We start from the raw sequence: 17,618 nt of genomic DNA on the forward strand, positions 1-17,618 counted from the left end.
AGGGCATTCACTCACGTAGAATGGTGCACATACCAATCACTGGTCATCTGATACTTGAAATGTTGAATATTATTTTTAGATTTTCAAAGATTTCTTCAAGCAAAGAGTTACAAAAGGATTTAATCTGAGGAAAGAGGAGTGTTTTTTTCCTATTCTCCTCCCCTTCTGTCACAAAAACAACTCAACACTTTGGTAATAATATTGACATCTGGCAAATTTCACAGTAGTAGCAAAGACAGTGCCAGCTTTCTTCCAGACGATGCCAGACTTCTTTGCAGAACTCTTGCCTATAGTTCATCTCTGTGATGTGCTCCCCTTACTATATGAGTAGATCTGCATGTGCCAAGGGACTTCCCTTGCTCTTTATATGTGTGGTGTTAAAGAAATATAAATTTTGTCATAGATGATGTGGATTTGTCTCAGTGGACTGATCTCTGCACAGATGCAGAAGAGTTTGAGGCAGAGTCCTGGAGTCTTGTTGTGGATCCGATGTTCTGTAGCAAGCAAGAAAAGGATGTCGTCAAGCGGCAGGATGTCATATTTGGTCAGTATTTCAAAGCTGTGTGTAGGTTTAAACACAATTTGGTGCATCAAATAGAGAGGGAACCTTCATGCTTTATATCCAGAAAACTGAATGCTTCAACTCCAAACAACAAGAAGGTTCAAAGAACATTTTTATTACAAGTTGCAATGTCTCCTAGAACTAAGGAAATGGATAGTAGCAGCTACCAGAGACATGCCTAGCCTGTTCACAGGATGGTTGAAATTGGAAGGGGCCTCATCCAATCCCCAGCTCAAGCAATTAAAACCACAGCTTGTTCAGTGGAATTCAGGGAGAGTTGTGTCAGAGCCAGATAAATTAAGTATTCTTACTGACATAATCTATTAGGTTTGAGCCTCATACAGAAAAAGGAATTATGATTGCATATTTAATAGACTAAAGTCCATCTTAGAAGGTGTGCAAAATATTCAGGGGATTACTACGCTATGCTCTTTTCTTTTATACTGCAGAGCTGATGCAAACAGAAGTACATCACATCCATACCCTGTTCATTATGTCTGAAATATTCAGGAAAGGGATGAAGGAAGAACTGCAGCTTGAACGCAGCATGGTGGACAGACTATTCCCCTGCTTAGATGAGCTACTGGAAATGCACAGGCAATTCTTCTGCAGAATGAAGGACAGACGGCAAGAATCATGTGAGGCAGGGAGTGAGCGTAATTTTGTCATCAGCAGAATTGGAGACATCCTTGTGCAGCAGGTAGAAGCATCAGTTCTGGTAATCCTTTAAGTGCTCAGGGTTCCAAATTTAAACATTTTTTTTTATTCTGAAACTTCTGTGGGCAAAACGATAATTATGGTTGCCTCAAAAAGATTCAAAACCTGTCCTCCCTCCCCTGATTATTTCAGGATGAAATAGCAATGTGAAAAAATATTGTTATTGTCAGGTAACTGTGATGAACTTGGGGTAGACTTCTCTCTAGGCAGTATGAGCGACAAGGAAAGCAATGAACTTGGTCATGTTTGCAGTAGAAGGCTACTGGCATGCTATGGACTGCAAAAAATGGAAGCAATGGATTCACTTTTTTATCAGCTGAGTAGAGATGCGAGGAACTGTGACGATGGAAAAGAAACTACCCATTAATTTCTTGTTGTGATCCGGCCTGTTGCATCCCAGGATACTGCTCACTAGGGAAGGGGTTGTTGCAAGGTGTTTCCTGTGGCTGAGGAATAGCTAACTGATGTCTTGGCATTCACAATTCAGCTCCTTGTGAAAGGGAGATGTAGCCTTTCATCTTTGGTCAGTCTGTTTTCACTCCACTGAAAAAAAGAGCTGAGCTGTTACCTTGTCTAGAAGCAATGTGAAGATCAGACAAAAGTAAACGAGCCTCAGAGGGTTGTGTTTGCAAAGAGGTGAAGGAAATGCTGTTATAATGTTCTAGCAGTTACTGGCAAGACTACAGTGGATGTTGCTTGTGCTCTCTACAGCCTATGTTCCTCTTCCTGCTCCTAAAAACACCTAGCCTATTTTCGTTCTGTAGTAACAGACCTTGTTAGTGAAATTCAGAGAACTTGATAAACCAGTAATATAAAAGTTCCCTACTGGTACAAAATCCACTGGTTAAAGGTATACACCTTCCTGTCAGATAGAATGTTGAGCACAACTCACTTATTAAATTCTTCAGTTTTCAGAAGAAAATGCAACTAAAATGGAGAAAATATATGGAGAGTTTTGTAGCCATCAGAAAGAAGCTGTTAATCTCTTCAAAGAGCTGCAACAAAACAAGAAGTTCCAGAATTTTATTAAAGTAAGTGAATGTGGAATCATGAACACTATTGATAAAATGCTCAGGAAAAAGGTACATAGCGATGACTTAGATTTAGGGTTGGAATTATATTCGGTAACTCACTTTTAATAGCTAATAAAAATGGCAAAAGTTTTTCCTTCTTAACTAGTGAGCTGATAAATCACAGCTTTCTTTCAAATTTTAGAGTGCTTTGGCATCCAGTGTGTATTACACACATGTTCCCATTGCAATACGCCTCATCCCTCAGCAGAGCAACTGTTCCTTGGGGATGGTTCAGATTACCCAGCATTTGTTTTAACTTATTCTAATGCTTTTAGATCATATTTCTTATTAGTCAATTGGTGGTTTAATATGCATTTACTACTTAAGCTATATATTTGTATCTGTGCAGCTGAGAAATAATAACCTATTGGCACGTCGCCGAGGAATCCCTGAATGCATTTTGCTCGTCACCCAGCGAATCACCAAATACCCTGTTCTGGTTGAAAGGATATTGCAATACTCAAAAGGTGAATAAAAGCTGAAGTGTTGCTTCATGTCTAAAATCCTAGCACGTTTCTAATGTAAGGAATTTGCACAGGTATAGTATCAAAAAAGATTAAATTCATTGCTCTGTTGAGATACAACCAGAGCAACATGAATATCTACTGTTCAGGCAATTGTCACCTAAACAGGGCTGTCTGGTCTATATAGGCCTTGTCAAGGCTGGGTTGTGCAGATTTCTGATATTCCACCCAGGTAGGCCATAGAAGTCCAGAAGAGCATACTTATTTCAGGAAAAGACCTTGACTAAAGTATGTGAACTAGCTCAGATACACACCTGTACCTTTGGAATTAATTCTGGAGAAGTCTTTTCTAAGTTGGGATAGGCAAATATTTTGTAAATTACTCTCTGTTTTTTCAGGCAAAGCTTGAAAGCCCTCTCTGGAACTTAGTAGAAAATTTTACAATTGCTATTAACTTACAGATATTGCCCCCCAAACAGGCAGTAAATGAGCATTGTAGAAAGTTGCATATGCAATGCAAATCCTTTCTACTTGCAGTCCTGTTTCAAGGGTTTTTTTGCTTAGCCAGAAAAATAATATGCTATGTGATTTACTTAGCCTCAATTTTTTTTTTAAGTGCTTGCACTTCATAAATATGTCAGAAACTATTCAATGTGTTGTTTTGGCTAATGAATAAATCTGAGGCACAGGTCATCTTTTAATAGATGAGCCAAACAAAGGTATATGCCTCTAATAATTCTAGTAAGATGGTTGCAAGGTTCAACTTAAATGAACAAATTTATCAATTTAAGCTTTGCATCTTGCTGATTGTTTCCAGAAAGGAAGGATTTATATCTTCTCTTTGAATATGCTGACTAGTGTCATGTTGTTTATTTTTCGTTTCATACAGAAGGAACAGAAGAGCATAAAGACCTGTGCAAAGCCCTTCATCTAATTAAGGATGTAATAGCAGCAGTAGATTTGAAAGTGAATGAGTATGAGAAAAAGCAAAAGCTACTGAAAATTCTCAGCAGAACTGAAAACAAAACTTATACAAAGCTGAAAAATGGCCACATTTTTAGGAAGCAAGACTTGATGAGGAAAGAGAGGATACTTCTACATGAAGGTTTAGCGTATTGGAAGACAGCCACTGGTCGGTTCAAAGGTATTTCATCTGAGCAGTGAAGTCCTTTAAGTCTTATGCAAATAACATTCAAAGACTAGTTAAAGAGTAAAAATACTTTCTTGTGCTATGTTGCAATTAAGAATGTCTGAGGTAATGGTACTGCAAATGTCCCACTAATTTCTGGATGGTCAGTTCCAGAAGTTGCCATGGTTTGTGAGTAATCTGTGCGGGAACACAAGTTCGCATACAATGCCATCTGCATTTCTTCTTCCAGTCCCCTCCTTCTAGTTTTTTGTTTTCAATTTTGTTTTGTAATACAGTGTTTTCACTTGTACATTTTAATTGTTCACATTATTTGCCACTGAAAATAGCTCATTAACAACTCAGTGATGATGAGACATCCCTAGTAGAAAAGAAATTCTGAGGCCACATTTGACTGGAGCACAATTTTTACATGCAAGCTCAGATTTTCATTTTTGGTGCTGATCATGTTGGGGATTGGGGTTTTTTGGAGTGTACTAGTACTTGCTGTACAACTTTATAAAGCTGTCTGATGATCCTTATTCTAGAAATGCTTTTACCAGTGTAATACTGTGCTGTGAGTGTATTTTACAGCATGGACAAAGCAAGGTTATGTGAGGTAGTCTTTGCCAGGTGAATGGCTTAGGAAAGCTGTACTGCCATTGGTGCAAGGATTTGTTCTTTCCCTGGGCCTGTGCTCCAGCATGGTGCTGGAGAGATACATGGTGCTTTCCTGGGAGATACAAAGAAGGGATGTGCAAGTGCTTCATGCAGACTGTGGGCTAATTCAGACATTTCCTGTTTAGTTTACTGTAGGATTCTATGAGATATTTCTTCCCAGGGCTTCTCCCTTTATAAAGATAAAATAAGAATTTAACACTGATTGCAGTTTTAATTAAAAGCCATTATTTTCCTTTTCTCATTTTAAGACATCTTAGCTCTGCTTCTAACAGATGTACTACTGTTCTTACAAGAAAAGGATCAAAAATACATCTTTGCCGCTGTTGTGAGTATATTATCAGATATTTAAACACACACATTGCACATTTATTTGTATATTTCTCAAAAATTAGGTCCTTATACAGCACATTCCCACATAACTTTTTCTTTTCTTAAATTCTGGTATTGTGTTCAGAACTGTAGTATGTCAGTATATAGAAAATAAAATTTGTTTTCAAAAATAAATATTTCTTTTATGGAGAAGGATAAAAATAACAGAATTATCTCTTTATGTTGTACTTTACATGGCTGTGAAGATGGGAAGTAATGCAGGCTCTTTCAGTTGTCCAATATAAATTTTAATTTTTTGTTACATAAAACAAACAGAAGAGCAATTGTTACTGAAAATGTAGTTGTAAACACATATAAAAGATATGAATTAAGTTCCTAAATTATATAAATATAAACATTATATGAATATTGTGTCTCAGTATCATTGAACCTCTGAGATTTTCTTTTCAGCACATATCTAGTGCTTAATTTGTTCATTGACAGTGCAACATATTTTAAAGAATAGTTTAAAACGATGTCTGATTACTCAAAACTTTCAGTAGTCTGACTATACCAGGACTAGTATAACTACCAGTGTTAATTCAGTGAATTGAAAAATTGTGTTCCTTCTAGACTGTGGTGTTTTATAAGAAAGTAATTTATTATGCATGTGCTTTGACTGTTTCCTCCAGGACCAGAAGCCTTCAGTCATCTCCCTTCAGAAGCTCATAGTAAGAGAGGTAGCCAATGAAGAAAGGGGCATGTTTCTGATTAGTGCTTCATCTGCAGGACCTGAGATGTATGAGATCCATACCAGCTCCAAAGAAGAACGTAACAACTGGATGAGGCATATTCAAGAGGCAGTGGAAAGGTAGAGAAAAAGGGATTTGGTTTTCATGCTGGTAGTCCAAAGGAGATGAGAAGTTGGTTGGATATTCATGGCAGCATGTTCTTTGTTCTGCATAGCACTGGGTCCATCTGTGAGTTTGGTTTTCCTCTGAGCTCAAGGTGGCAAAGCCTCCTCATCACTCCTGCCACACTTCCCATATTCCTCCTGGTTTCCCACGGAATCAGCAGACCAGTTCTGTTTCTCATTAGACGTCCTTACACAGCCATTGTACCAGTCTTCCCTCACCTTTGCCTTTGGCACTGGCTGCCTTTCAGAGTCCATACCACCATTTTGAGGAAATCACAAATCATGCCTGTTATCTTGGTGTCAGCTCATTAAGAATGGTGGGGAAAACATTGCTACTGATGGGACCCAAGCTTATGCTTGGGACAGCAGACCTGTGTGTATGCCCCAGCCACTCTCATGCTGCACAGTGCGGCCTTACCAGAGTAAAAAGGTCTGCTTGACGTCCACTTACTGCTTCTTAAAGAGGCAGACAAATGGCATGCTTCTGGATTGTTGCAAAAGGTGCTGGTGTTGTATTCTGTTTATTGTGAATATGACATTGTATTGAAGATGAATAGATGATGTGCAGATTTTGCTTTATCCACCGTTGCCTTTCATCTTTGAAGTTGTCCAGAAGAAGAAGAAGAAGTAAAAATGATTGAATCTGATGAGGACAGACGTATTGCTGAGGCCAAGGCATACAGAATTCAGAAATATCAAGGTGTGGTACCTTTCCTGTTGCTCTGAGAGTTCCAGCATCCTGAGAATTCAGGATGAATTAGTGGCTGTACACCCATTCTGGCTGGTGCATTCAAAGTGGCTCAGCAGGCAGAGTCACAGCAGAGACAGATGGGGCTGTCTGATGGTGTAATGTGAAAGAAAAGCATGTTTTTTTCCAAACACTTTAGTGTTTTTGCTACATTACTATAACCAAAAAAGAAAAATAAAAATGGATGTTTTCAAAACAAACACTGAATTTCACAGGTTATCATCAGGACCAGGTAGTTCTGGTTTGTGAAAATGCCTTGAATCTTCAAAGTTGTGTGGCTCTGTGCTTGTTTATGGCACTTTGTCTTTTGCTGCTGTCATTTTTATCTGCAAATATAGATAATAAGGATAAATTCTATTTCCTCAATGCCCCTACACCTAACTCCCACATCTTTATACTGCTGTGAGGAGAGAAATTGCAGCAACATCTGTCCTATTGAAAGCCACAGGGACGATTATCCTCTGCTGAAAGTAGGTGTTTGATGTTGAAGCCCTGAATTGTTAGCACACACGAGCCAACTGCTTTTCTAGGAAATAGAACTGATGTGTTATTGTGAGTGCAGCAGGAGTAATAAGGGCCAGAGAGGGCAGCCAAAGCCACCTCATCAGGGTAGGGCTTTGGCCTAGGCTCTGCCAAGATGTGTGTGAGCTTTCATTTGGACAGACTGTAGGATGAACTTAGATAAATTTAGGTCCTGGCCACTTAACTTGAATTAGCACTTTCTACATGGCATAAATATTAGAAAGATGAATGGGGAATGTGCTTTCCCCGCAGCATAAAAAATGATAATACATTTTTTATTTTTACACTGTTCAATTTTGGTTGACAGAATCACTGAGTAACCAGGACCAGCAAATCTGCAATTATTTAGAAGAAAAGTTGCGTATCTATGCAGAACTGGGAGATTTGTGTGGGTTTAAAGACGTCCATGTGGAACCTCACCTACTTATCAAACCCGATTCTGGAGAAACTCCACAGGCCGCATCACTGCTGGCAGCAGCACTCAGAGAAGGTGAGTTTGCATGGGAAGAGTGGATTGGTGGCTCTGCACATGGGCAGATGTTTTAAGTAACCAAGTGCCATGTTGCCTTATGTTGCAATTCTGTCAAGTCTCAAGAAGTGACAGTGTCAAAAACTAGCAAAGGGCATAGAAGAAAAATCAGTCATGTTTATTTTTGTCAGATAAAGGAGATGGTACCTGCCAGATTGTAAAATAATGAATATGTTTAGGGCATAGCATCAAATATATGCAGGCAGGGGCATGGTGCTAGGTTGTTAGCTGTCCTTACAGCTCTGTGAAGCACAGCAGGAGTTGCAGTATGATATTGCACCTGGTCCCCAACCTTCACCTACCTTGGATAATTTTGGTGTCAGATCAGAATCCTGTATGATCACATACGGAACAAATCTAATTTCTACCGAGAAACACCTGCCAGAATTGATGTAGGATCTCTGTTTTTTCTGCCTGCTGTAACAGAGGGAGTTGGTAGATGGCTGCACCATCTACAGTGTTGTCCTACCGAGAAGGAAGGGAATGGTATTTGTAGATACCTTGCCTAGCTGGAAACTCAACTAAACTTCTCCTAAACTCAGTGGAAAAGAACCCTGGTAAACTGAGTCCTGATTTTCACGTCAATTAAATTGAGAACTGTGTGCTACTAACAACATTTCAACCTATAAAGCAGTGGAGCTTGGTCTTCATCATCATCATAAAGTCAAAGAGCATTTTATTGGTAAAATTGATTAAACTTTTGTAGGGCAGTGTAAGTTGGTGATGGAACAAAAAATACTTAAAATGGAAGCCTAAATTTATCACACACCTTATTCTGGCCATTTCTTTATTTTTCACTTTCTCTCATGCTGTTGTTGATGTTGATGATGTCTTGGATTTCAGGACTCCACAACACTTTGTTTACATTGTAGACAATTTGTGGGGATCATTTTCCGGGATGGAAATACTAAGTCCTTGAGCTAATAGCAGAATTAGGGAATAAAGCATTGCTCAGATGTAGAAGATTGTAGAGAAGGACAGAATTACATAGTGCTTAAGCAAATTAGATATACACAAATCCGTGAGATGAGATGGGATAAATCCAAGGCTGCTCAGCAAGCTGGCCAATGTCACTGTGAGGCTGTTTTCTGTCAACTTTGAAAGTCACAGTGATCAGGAGAGGTTCCTGATGACATGAAGAAAGTAAGACTTGCACTCCAAGAGGGACTACATACAGAACTGAAAAACAGTCAGTCTCACCAGCATCTCTGAGATAATCCTCCTGGAAGACATTTCCAGGAGCCTGAAAGACAGGAAGATGATTTGGAACAGCTGTCACAGATTAATTAGGTCAAGTTGTGTCTGAATAACCTGACAGGTTTTATGGTGACAGAAGAGTCCATGTTGGTTACCTTGGTTACCAGTCTTTCAGACCTTCAACACTGTTTGCACTGGCTGTAGTGTTCTTATGTAATGTTGCATCTAATTGATGTAAACTGCTTAACTGGGTGGAAGACAGGCTGGACTGCTGGGCTGAACGGGACAGTCATATGACATCCAGTTGGTATCATGTTATTAGGGGATTCTCTTAGAGGTGTATCCTGAGACCACTAGTGTTCAACATTTTTATCAATGCAGTTAACCTTGGGATCGAGTACACTCTTAGCAAGCTCATAGCTGTCATCGAATGAGGTGGAGCATTCAGTGAGCCGGAGAGACCTCTATAAATAGGGAAAATGGGCTAAGAGGAACACCTAGATATTTGACAAAGAGAAATGCATCTCAGAAGATGTAATCCCATGTGTTGGTACAGGCTGGACGCTGATTAGGTAGAAAACACCTTTGTGGAAGTGGACCTGGGAGTCCTACTTGACAGCAGGTTGACCATGAGGCAGCTGTTCCCCTTGTGGCAAAGATGGCCAACTGCTTCCTGGGCTGCTGCAGTAGGAGGAGAGTTGCCAGCAAGTTGAGGGAGGTGATTCTTCCTGTACTTAACCTTGGTGAGTCCTATCTGGACTGCTATGACAAATGCTGCACTTCTCCTAGGCAAGAGAGGCATTGACAGAGTAGAGGAAATCCAGTGAAAGGCATCAGGCTGGAGGACACAACCTCTGAAGAGAAGCTGAGCTAGCTGGCTTGGTGGGGTCTCATTACTGTCCACAAGAGCTTAATGGGAGGATATAGAGAAGCCAGATTTCTTGCAGAGGGGCATGACAATAAAAGAACACATGGGCAAGAGACAATAGTCCTGTGGTGAAATGCAGGCAATTCCAACTAACTGAAATGAAAAATTAAATATCGTGGGAGTGTTAAAAAAGAGGAACAGTTTTCTCAGGGAGACTTTGAAGTTTCCGTCTTCGGAGGCTTTAAAGGCTTGTGTGTGCAAAGCTCTGAGCAACACAATTTAGACTGACCATGTTTGAGTGAAGTATAGGACTAGACGACCTCTGAAAGTCTCTTAAAAGCCAAATTATTCCGTGGTCAATCAATTCAGTGGCATTGATTTATGCACTAAGGAACTATTTAAGGGACATCTGTAATTATGTGTGTTTTCCTCTAGTTGAAAGTTTCCATGTGGCCATAACAACATCACAAGTGAGCGAAACAGACAGATCACCAGAGGAAAGTACTGAGGAATTAAGTGTGAAGCATAGGTTCTGTGCCAATGAAATACTAGAATCTGTTCCGGGTGGTGAGTAAAATTTGATGCCTTTATATCTTTAGAGTGCTGAAATTATCGATTCCAAACTGGTTTTTTGGAAAGCCTCCTTGGTCAAAATCAGTAGAAAATAATGTAATAAAAGTTGTCTTTGGGCACATGCTCAGGTAGTGTAAATTTTTATATAACTTTGTTAACGCCTTTGTTAGGAGGCTTGAAAACTACGATTGATATTCCAATAATTTCAGCTGCAAAGGGTAGCAATAATTTCTCACAACAATATTGCGAATAAAGTTGTGTAAAAAACATTGCTACAGAGCATTTTTAGTGTTATAGTTACACTTATCTCCAGCCTTTCATAAATGAAATAGTGTAAGGTAGAAGAACTGGATTCTGCCATGTGTGCCATCCTGGCTTGCAAATTTGTTTTTCCCCAGCCTAGGATCCATTATGTAACTACAAACGATAAAAATCACTTTTTCTGAGTAACTGTAAAAAAGCATGCTCATTGTTTTTCTAGTCAGGATATGCTTTGATACCTTTTTTTTTCATTTTCTTGGGGCTTTGTTTGTTAGATGGAGAAAGAAAAGAAATTGAAGAACCAACAGAAATCGATCTCAGTGTTGAAAAGGAAATGGCAGGTGTCAATCTTGAGGATAAGGTATTGTAACCAGTTTTTCTTCCTGCATTGCACACAGCAGTCTGGGCACTGTGTATGCACATGCTATTCAAATTTTTATGGGGAATTTCACTCAGATCTGTATAATTCAGTCTAATAGAGGTAACTGCATTTAATAATAAAATTTTAAAAAGCAGTCATAAACAATCCAAGTGCAGAATGATTTTCCTGCAAGGCTTAAGATCAGTGAGTTATAGTAACAGGTAATAACAGTTTGTTTTAAATCCATTTGTATGGGCCTCTTACGAGGCTGGGTCTCTGCTGTCATCATTCAGTAGATGCATATCTGTGGAGCTGACAGTGGTATTCCCTCCACTCCCTCCTCCTGTTGACAGGATGAAAGTCTCCTGCAGTGACAGAGTCCTCAGCTAATGCAAGGAAGAGTTGTGCATTGGAAGAACTTTGTCCTAAGAACAAGCACATAAGATATGATGGATGTTTTTACACTGGCTTGCTTCAAAATTTTGAATCAAAACAAAATGAGAGAGAATATTCTATTAGAGAATAGAAGAGAAAGTGCCCATTTTGCGTAGTCCTAGGGCTGATAAGGAAATCTGGAGAGAAAAGCAGAACCAAAAATTAGTTCTGGACAAAACTAGGAGAGACAAATTTTATGTAGCAACAGAGTGTTGGAGTAAGCAACATGAATTACTGTGTGGAAATAAAGTGAATCATAAATAGTGTAGTTCTTAGGTGGAGAATAAGAATCACAAAAGGAATAAAGGGGAGAGACAAGAATACAAGATACAGAGCTTGAAATGGAAAGAAAACTTTGCTCAGAAGTTTAGCATTACCATACTGTCCTTGCATCAGATCTGAAAAAGGGCTTGTGTGCCTGAAACCTCGTGTTTGCTTGTTTTCTATATTGGGAATACTCTTGTAAATACACTAATTTATCTATAACCTCACCCTATGCTTAGCTCTAGATCATCTTACTTATCAGACTGCTGATAGAAAGGAGCAGGAGGAAGAATGTGAGGGGAAAAAAATTGCTTGAAAACAGAGTCCCAGTGAGGAAGCAGAGAAGCTAAGTGAAGATGAATAGAACCTGGAGAGGGTAGAGGGGCTCAGATATAGCCCATTAAAAATGGCATTAGTTCCACGTGGAAATTTTGCCATTGGTCTTATAGAGAAGGTAGAGCTGGGCTTTTCTCAGAGGTGCACAGCAAAAGGATGAGTGTCCAAGATTATGAGTTGCAGTAAGGAAAATTCTGAGTGTATACAAGGAAAAAAAATTCAGTGCAAGGATGAGCAACCAAAAGGGTTGTGGGGATCTCTACCCTTGGAGATTTCCTGGATTTGAGTGGAGAAGGCCTTTGGCAAACTCCTCTAACTTTGAAGCTATGCCTACTCATGAAGTTGGGGGGACCTGCACCCAACTCTTCCAACCTCAGTCATTATCCTATTATTTATGGCCTAATTTTTGGGTAAGGCATATATCACATCTTCTGATACCATGTCAGAATCAGACTTACCAGGAGGTGGCAGAACGAGCAAAGAAAAGAGGAACAGCTAGGGCTTTCCAGGGAGGTGGGTGTGCAGTCCCAGGGTTGTGGGTGCCAGCCCTTGACTCAGCCCAACTAGCTTGAGAAAACAGGAGCTGGACAGGGGGGCAAGATCTCCCAGCTTGGAGGTTAGGTGCTGACTAGAAACTGGAAGGAAAAGTGTTGTCCCTGCAATGTGAGGGGGCCTTAGTGGGAAGCTGTGAGAAGTGATCCCCGTCTTGTCTCCCCTGCTCCTGTCTTGTAAGTGTATCTCTGTGGGCATTGTCCAAAGCACAGTGCAGCCTGCCCTGGAATCTGACCATCCTCATCTCTCTGCACCAAGGTGATCAGGAACAGTGGCAGAGAGGTGGTGGTGGCCTTCAGCACAGTCAAACCCCTGAAATTACTGCTTCATTCCTGGCTGGACTAGCAGGGTATGTGCCAGCTCAGCTAAACCTGCCTCAGCCTCATGTCGTAGCACTCAAGTGGTGCTGCAGTGAGGGGACCGTGGGCACTGGGACTGGCCACTTACAACTTCTTGGTCAAGCCAATGTTACCCCTGTGCACATCTGTTTTCAAATTAAAAAGGGCTTAAAAACCTGAAAGAAATGCTGCTCTTGTTTAGTGTGCATGGTCTCCTTTGTACACACTTCTTCACCCTTCCAGCATTACTTTCTTTCTCTCCCTCTTGGCCCTGTGCTGCCTCCTTACCCACTGCGCATCATTCAGCTAAGGAAAAGCAAAGCTATCTTGAGTTCATCCTTGTGCTGCACAGAGACATCCCTGCAAAATCCTCTCCTTTCATAGCAGAGCTGAGCTTTTCTATGGCTTGTGGATGCAGTGAGGAGGAGGAGGTGAAGATGTGGAGGGGGAATGGAAGGAAATACTGAAGAGAGATAATGAGCACATGAGTAGTGGAGGAAATGATGCAGCTGGTACTCCCTTTGCCCCATGGGTGTCTGTGTTGGGTTGTGTTTAGGGGGCTGGTCTTTCTCATTTTCATTTTCAGTTATTCCATCTAAATGTAGCAGATGCTTTGCTCTCTGTGGTGGAAAATGAGACTCAATAGAGAACTTAAGAGAATCAGAGAGAAAACAAATATTCCCCAAACTCTCCTCTGCTTCTTTGGGAAAAAAAAAAAAAAAAAAAAGAGAAAAATCATACAGGAAGTCTTTTCAGTATAGTCTCAGAAGGGATTATGTTTGAAACAGTCCCCACCATTTCATCTTATCTTTCTCAGAGGAGCTATTCTTCATGCTGAAGGGATTATGGGTAGCTTCACCCCATAAATTTAGAGATCTTTTTAGGAAAAGGGAGCAAGATGGAAAGTGTGAAGCAGCTGTGCCTTGCTGCAGAGGATAGCAGTGACCATGCTGGTGCCTTTTGTAGAGTGTACTGGGCACAGCATCTCCCAGGGCACCTAAGGCATTTTTTTGATCCACCACCATGACTTCTTGTTAGTTTCTTGGTACATTATTATCTCTGTTTTTGAAGAGTCTTATGCTGTTCCAGTCTACTGTAAGTAATCAAACCCCACTGTGCTGTATATACAGAAGTCTGGTTACTGTGTTTCAAAACTGTCAAGTAAACAAAGAATGAATTGAAATTTCTTTTTTATGTATCATTACTCACTAGGGATTAAAATTGCAGATGAAATAGTTTATTTGTACAGTTGTGTTCAGAATCTCTAATAATTTCTATGGAAACTCCATTATTAATGAATTAGTCTTCATAGATTGTTGTTTCTGTCTTCTTTCATATGCCCATGTAAAGTGTTGTCTCAGTACACATTTCCTAGCCATATGTCACACTAGTTTAAAAAAAAAATTGCCTAGATGATACAATTTTAAAATTTAAAACAGCTTTTTAAAGCTACCTGTGTTTATCTTAGGGAGGAAGCATGCATTTTTCAGGATCTACAGGGACAGAGGTGAGTTAATTTAAACCTCAGACAGAATTTAGTAACTATTTCATTGACAGTGGTCAAACCTTTGAAATTTCTTTTCTTTTATTTTCTAGATTGTACAAGCGATCCAGAACTTAACCCGTCTCTTATACAGCATGCAGGTGACTACTCCACTACTGACTTCATAGAGTAATTGATTTGTCCTAATAATTTACTTCAAAAGATTTGTTTTCATGTTGTCCTACTTTTAGACATTATGTTAATTATACTGATCTCTACCGAATGTTGCATAAATTGCCACAGAATATAGTTTTATCCTACATCAGTGGTAGGATTCTTTCAAGAACTGAGTAATACTAACTTGCTTAGAGATCAGTCCCTCCTCCCAAAAGAGGATGTCTGTACAGCCCAAAAACCTAGCAGGAACGCAAAACAATGGCTCCACTTGAACTGATGTCGTTCCACATACAGATTTCTGAAATCATAGTTCAAAAAACGGAAAAAAAAATTGTATTTTGATTAGACTGCACTCCTGGATTGTAGTAAGCAGTAACTTTGCCAGGTAGCTCAGGTAGCAAACTCAGACCATTTTAGATGCTTAAACCTCACTTTGTATATTCTGTAGGGTCTTAGTATGAAGTGTTAATTTCTTTTATGCTAAGTTTGAATGTCTTAGCTTACTTCTTCTTACTTCATACTTCTCCTTATTTAGCTGCAGATTTATAATTCTATTTTTAAATGTTTCATTTGAGTATACTTAATTTTTGACCTTAGCATATTTCATAATAATCCTGGAAACCCTGGGCTTAGAAGTTAAGTGCATTGAAGCAGTGCAAAAGCAAAACAAAAATCCTGTAATTCTGGCAAAATTTTTTGAGTAATTGAAAAACAAATACGGAGAGTAAAATAAGGTTTAGGATCATGCCTTAATGGCTCAGACCATGAATGGGCAGTCAGGTGCTAAGAAACAAGCAGAGGATCTTGTCCTGTTTACAAATCACTGGAATTGACCCAATACTGGAGGAAGAGCCAAGGAAAGTGCACATGGCACATTGCATGGACTAAAAAACTTTCTGGGGTGGACAGCACAGGACAGTGGGGCTATGTGAATTCTCTGGGAATGTCTGCTGACATAGATTCCCATGTCAGCTCTTGAACACAGACAGTGCAAGAAGTGCCTCAGCAGATCTAGGGTTTTCTTGCTTTCCTTTCTTCTTAATCCCAACTATTTGTTTTTGTGTTATTGGAGGATGTCACAACCTTTAATGCAAACAATGTCACAACATTCTCATGAAGGATGGAATACAGAGCTCTCGGCTGTAAAATAGGAACATCAAACCTGAAACCATCACTATACTGCAGGTTTATGCTTGCACTGATGCCTTGGTCAGGTGCATGCAGTGGTACCATCCTGGTGACATGGCTGTGTTGGCAGGTGCCTCTAGGACTGATGTTAGTTGGATTGCAATGTTCCAAGGTTAGCAAGGAGAGCCTTAAAGTCAGAGTCAACTCTGCTGGAAACAGTACACTTTTATGTGTATCAGTCACAGCTGTGTTAGGAATACTTGGGTGAGTATAGCATTCCCAATGCTTTATTGCTCTTTTCAACCATGAAATATCATTTTTCCTGTGTGTCTTTACATCCTCTGACAGAACAGGACCTCAGCTGTAATTGAAGTGCATATGCACAGCTGTAACATAAACATGTATAATAATACTAAGTGTAAACCACAACCTTTGTTAAAAGTGCTCAAAAAGAGTTGAGTTTTATTTTAGAAATACTTCTATATAAAGGCATTATCACAGGATTTTCTCTATTTGTTTGAAGAATAACCTCCCAAAAAAGTTGAAGCATTTTTATATCATGATCCCATGTAAAAAACACAGAAATGGATTAATGCTGGCATTTAAACATTTGTGTCTGGTTTTTTGTGGTGTCTAGGCAGCACTGGCTATCCAGGACAGCCACAAAGAGCTCCACAGGTTAGTAGTGCAGGAGAATGAGAAGACCAGTCGGAGCCATGGCTCTCGGCTAAACCTTGGTTTGGAACAAGAGAAATATCGAAATCTGGAGAAACAGAAGGTGGAACTGGCCAACATACACAAATTGAAGCAGCAGTTTCAGCAAGAGCAGCAGCGGTGGCTGCGTGAATGTGACCAGCGGCAGCGGGAGCAGGAGGCGAGGGAGGGCCGGCTGGGGCAGCGGGAGCGCAAGTGCAAGTGTGAGGAGGAGCTGCTGGAGCAGAGCCGACAGGGACTGGCGCTGCAGCTGCAGGAGTACCAGCAGAATCTGGAGAGGCTCCAGGAGGGCCAAAAAATGGTGGAGAGAGAAAGACACAATGTGAAAATGCAGAAGAAACTCATGTGGCACTGGAAGCATGGTCAGCAAGACAGCCTGTTCTCACACACAGGGAACTATGAGGTTTGTGCTTCCCCATTGTAATTATATCCCTGACTGCATTCCTAGAGACCTGCCTTGATGAATAGACCAGGATGTCTGGGTTTTGTTGGCTCTTAATGTAATGAGTGAACCTGTGGGAAGCTGAGACTCATGCACATCCGAGCATTTTCTTTGAATCTCATGAAGTTTAAGCAGGGAAAGTGCGAAGTCCTTCCTTGGGAAGGAGCAACCCCATGCATGGGTAGATGCTGGGGATCACCAACTGGAAATCATCTTGACTCTCACAGCTCCCTGAAAGGAGGTTGTAGCAAGATGGGAGTCAGCCTCTTTTCCCAGGCAATTAGTAAGAGGACAAGAGGAAATGGCCTCAAGCTGTGACAGGGTAGGTTTGGTTTGGACATTGTGAAGAATTTTGTTGCTGAGAGGGTGGTCAGGCATTGAAACAGGCTGCCGAGGGAGGTGGTGGAGTCACCATCCCTGAAAATGTTCAAAAAGCAACTGGGCATGGTAGCTAGCGGTATGATTTAGTTGACCTGATGGTGGTGTGTTGGGTGAAAGGTTGGGCTCAATGATCTTGGAGATCTTTTCCAGCCTTTATGATTCTATGATTCTGTGAAAAGGACCTGGGAGTCCTGGTGTGGAACATGAGCAAAAATCATGCCCTTCTGCAAAGGTGGAACAGAGTCTCCAGGTCTGTACTGGACAAAGTATTGCTGGTAGGTCAAAGGAGGGGATCCTTCCTCTCTGCTCTGAACACTCCTGGAGACTGACTCCCCCAGTACAAGAAAGGCATAGAGTTGTGGGGTGAAGAGGAGGTAGAGACTGGAGGATGGATGTCTGGTGAAGTTCCTGTCTGAGAGGCAGGGACATCTGTCCAGTGAGGAAAGGTTGAGACTGTTCAG

General features: G+C 40.5%; 1 protein-coding gene across 16 annotated transcripts in view; it reads left to right on the forward strand.

The window, feature by feature from the left end:
* ARHGEF28 (Rho guanine nucleotide exchange factor 28) overlaps positions 1-17,618 on the forward strand; it is a 110,956-nt gene that overhangs the window by 72,250 nt on the left and 21,088 nt on the right. For 15 of the 16 annotated variants that reach the window (XM_088054290.1, XM_088054292.1, XM_088054291.1 and 12 more), the window contains 14 exons: positions 404-544; positions 1,012-1,262; positions 2,188-2,310; positions 2,702-2,819; positions 3,706-3,960; positions 4,872-4,948; positions 5,625-5,803; positions 6,454-6,548; positions 7,426-7,608; positions 10,148-10,279; positions 10,822-10,907; positions 14,301-14,339; positions 14,429-14,476; positions 16,258-16,737. In XM_088054290.1, coding sequence (XP_087910416.1) covers positions 404-544; positions 1,012-1,262; positions 2,188-2,310; positions 2,702-2,819; positions 3,706-3,960; positions 4,872-4,948; positions 5,625-5,803; positions 6,454-6,548; positions 7,426-7,608; positions 10,148-10,279; positions 10,822-10,907; positions 14,301-14,339; positions 14,429-14,476; positions 16,258-16,737 — 2,207 coding nt within the window. The remainder of the gene's footprint in view (positions 1-403; positions 545-1,011; positions 1,263-2,187; positions 2,311-2,701; positions 2,820-3,705; positions 3,961-4,871; positions 4,949-5,624; positions 5,804-6,453; positions 6,549-7,425; positions 7,609-10,147; positions 10,280-10,821; positions 10,908-14,300; positions 14,340-14,428; positions 14,477-16,257; positions 16,738-17,618) is intronic. The other variant, XM_014252385.2, reaches the window with a different exon arrangement.

Source organism: Pseudopodoces humilis, chromosome 4 (assembly GCF_049639895.1).
Source record: "Pseudopodoces humilis isolate 2021_Gansu_Grassland_sample_001 chromosome 4, ASM4963989v1, whole genome shotgun sequence".
In the NCBI taxonomy this organism is placed as follows: Eukaryota; Metazoa; Chordata; class Aves; order Passeriformes; family Paridae; genus Pseudopodoces; species Pseudopodoces humilis.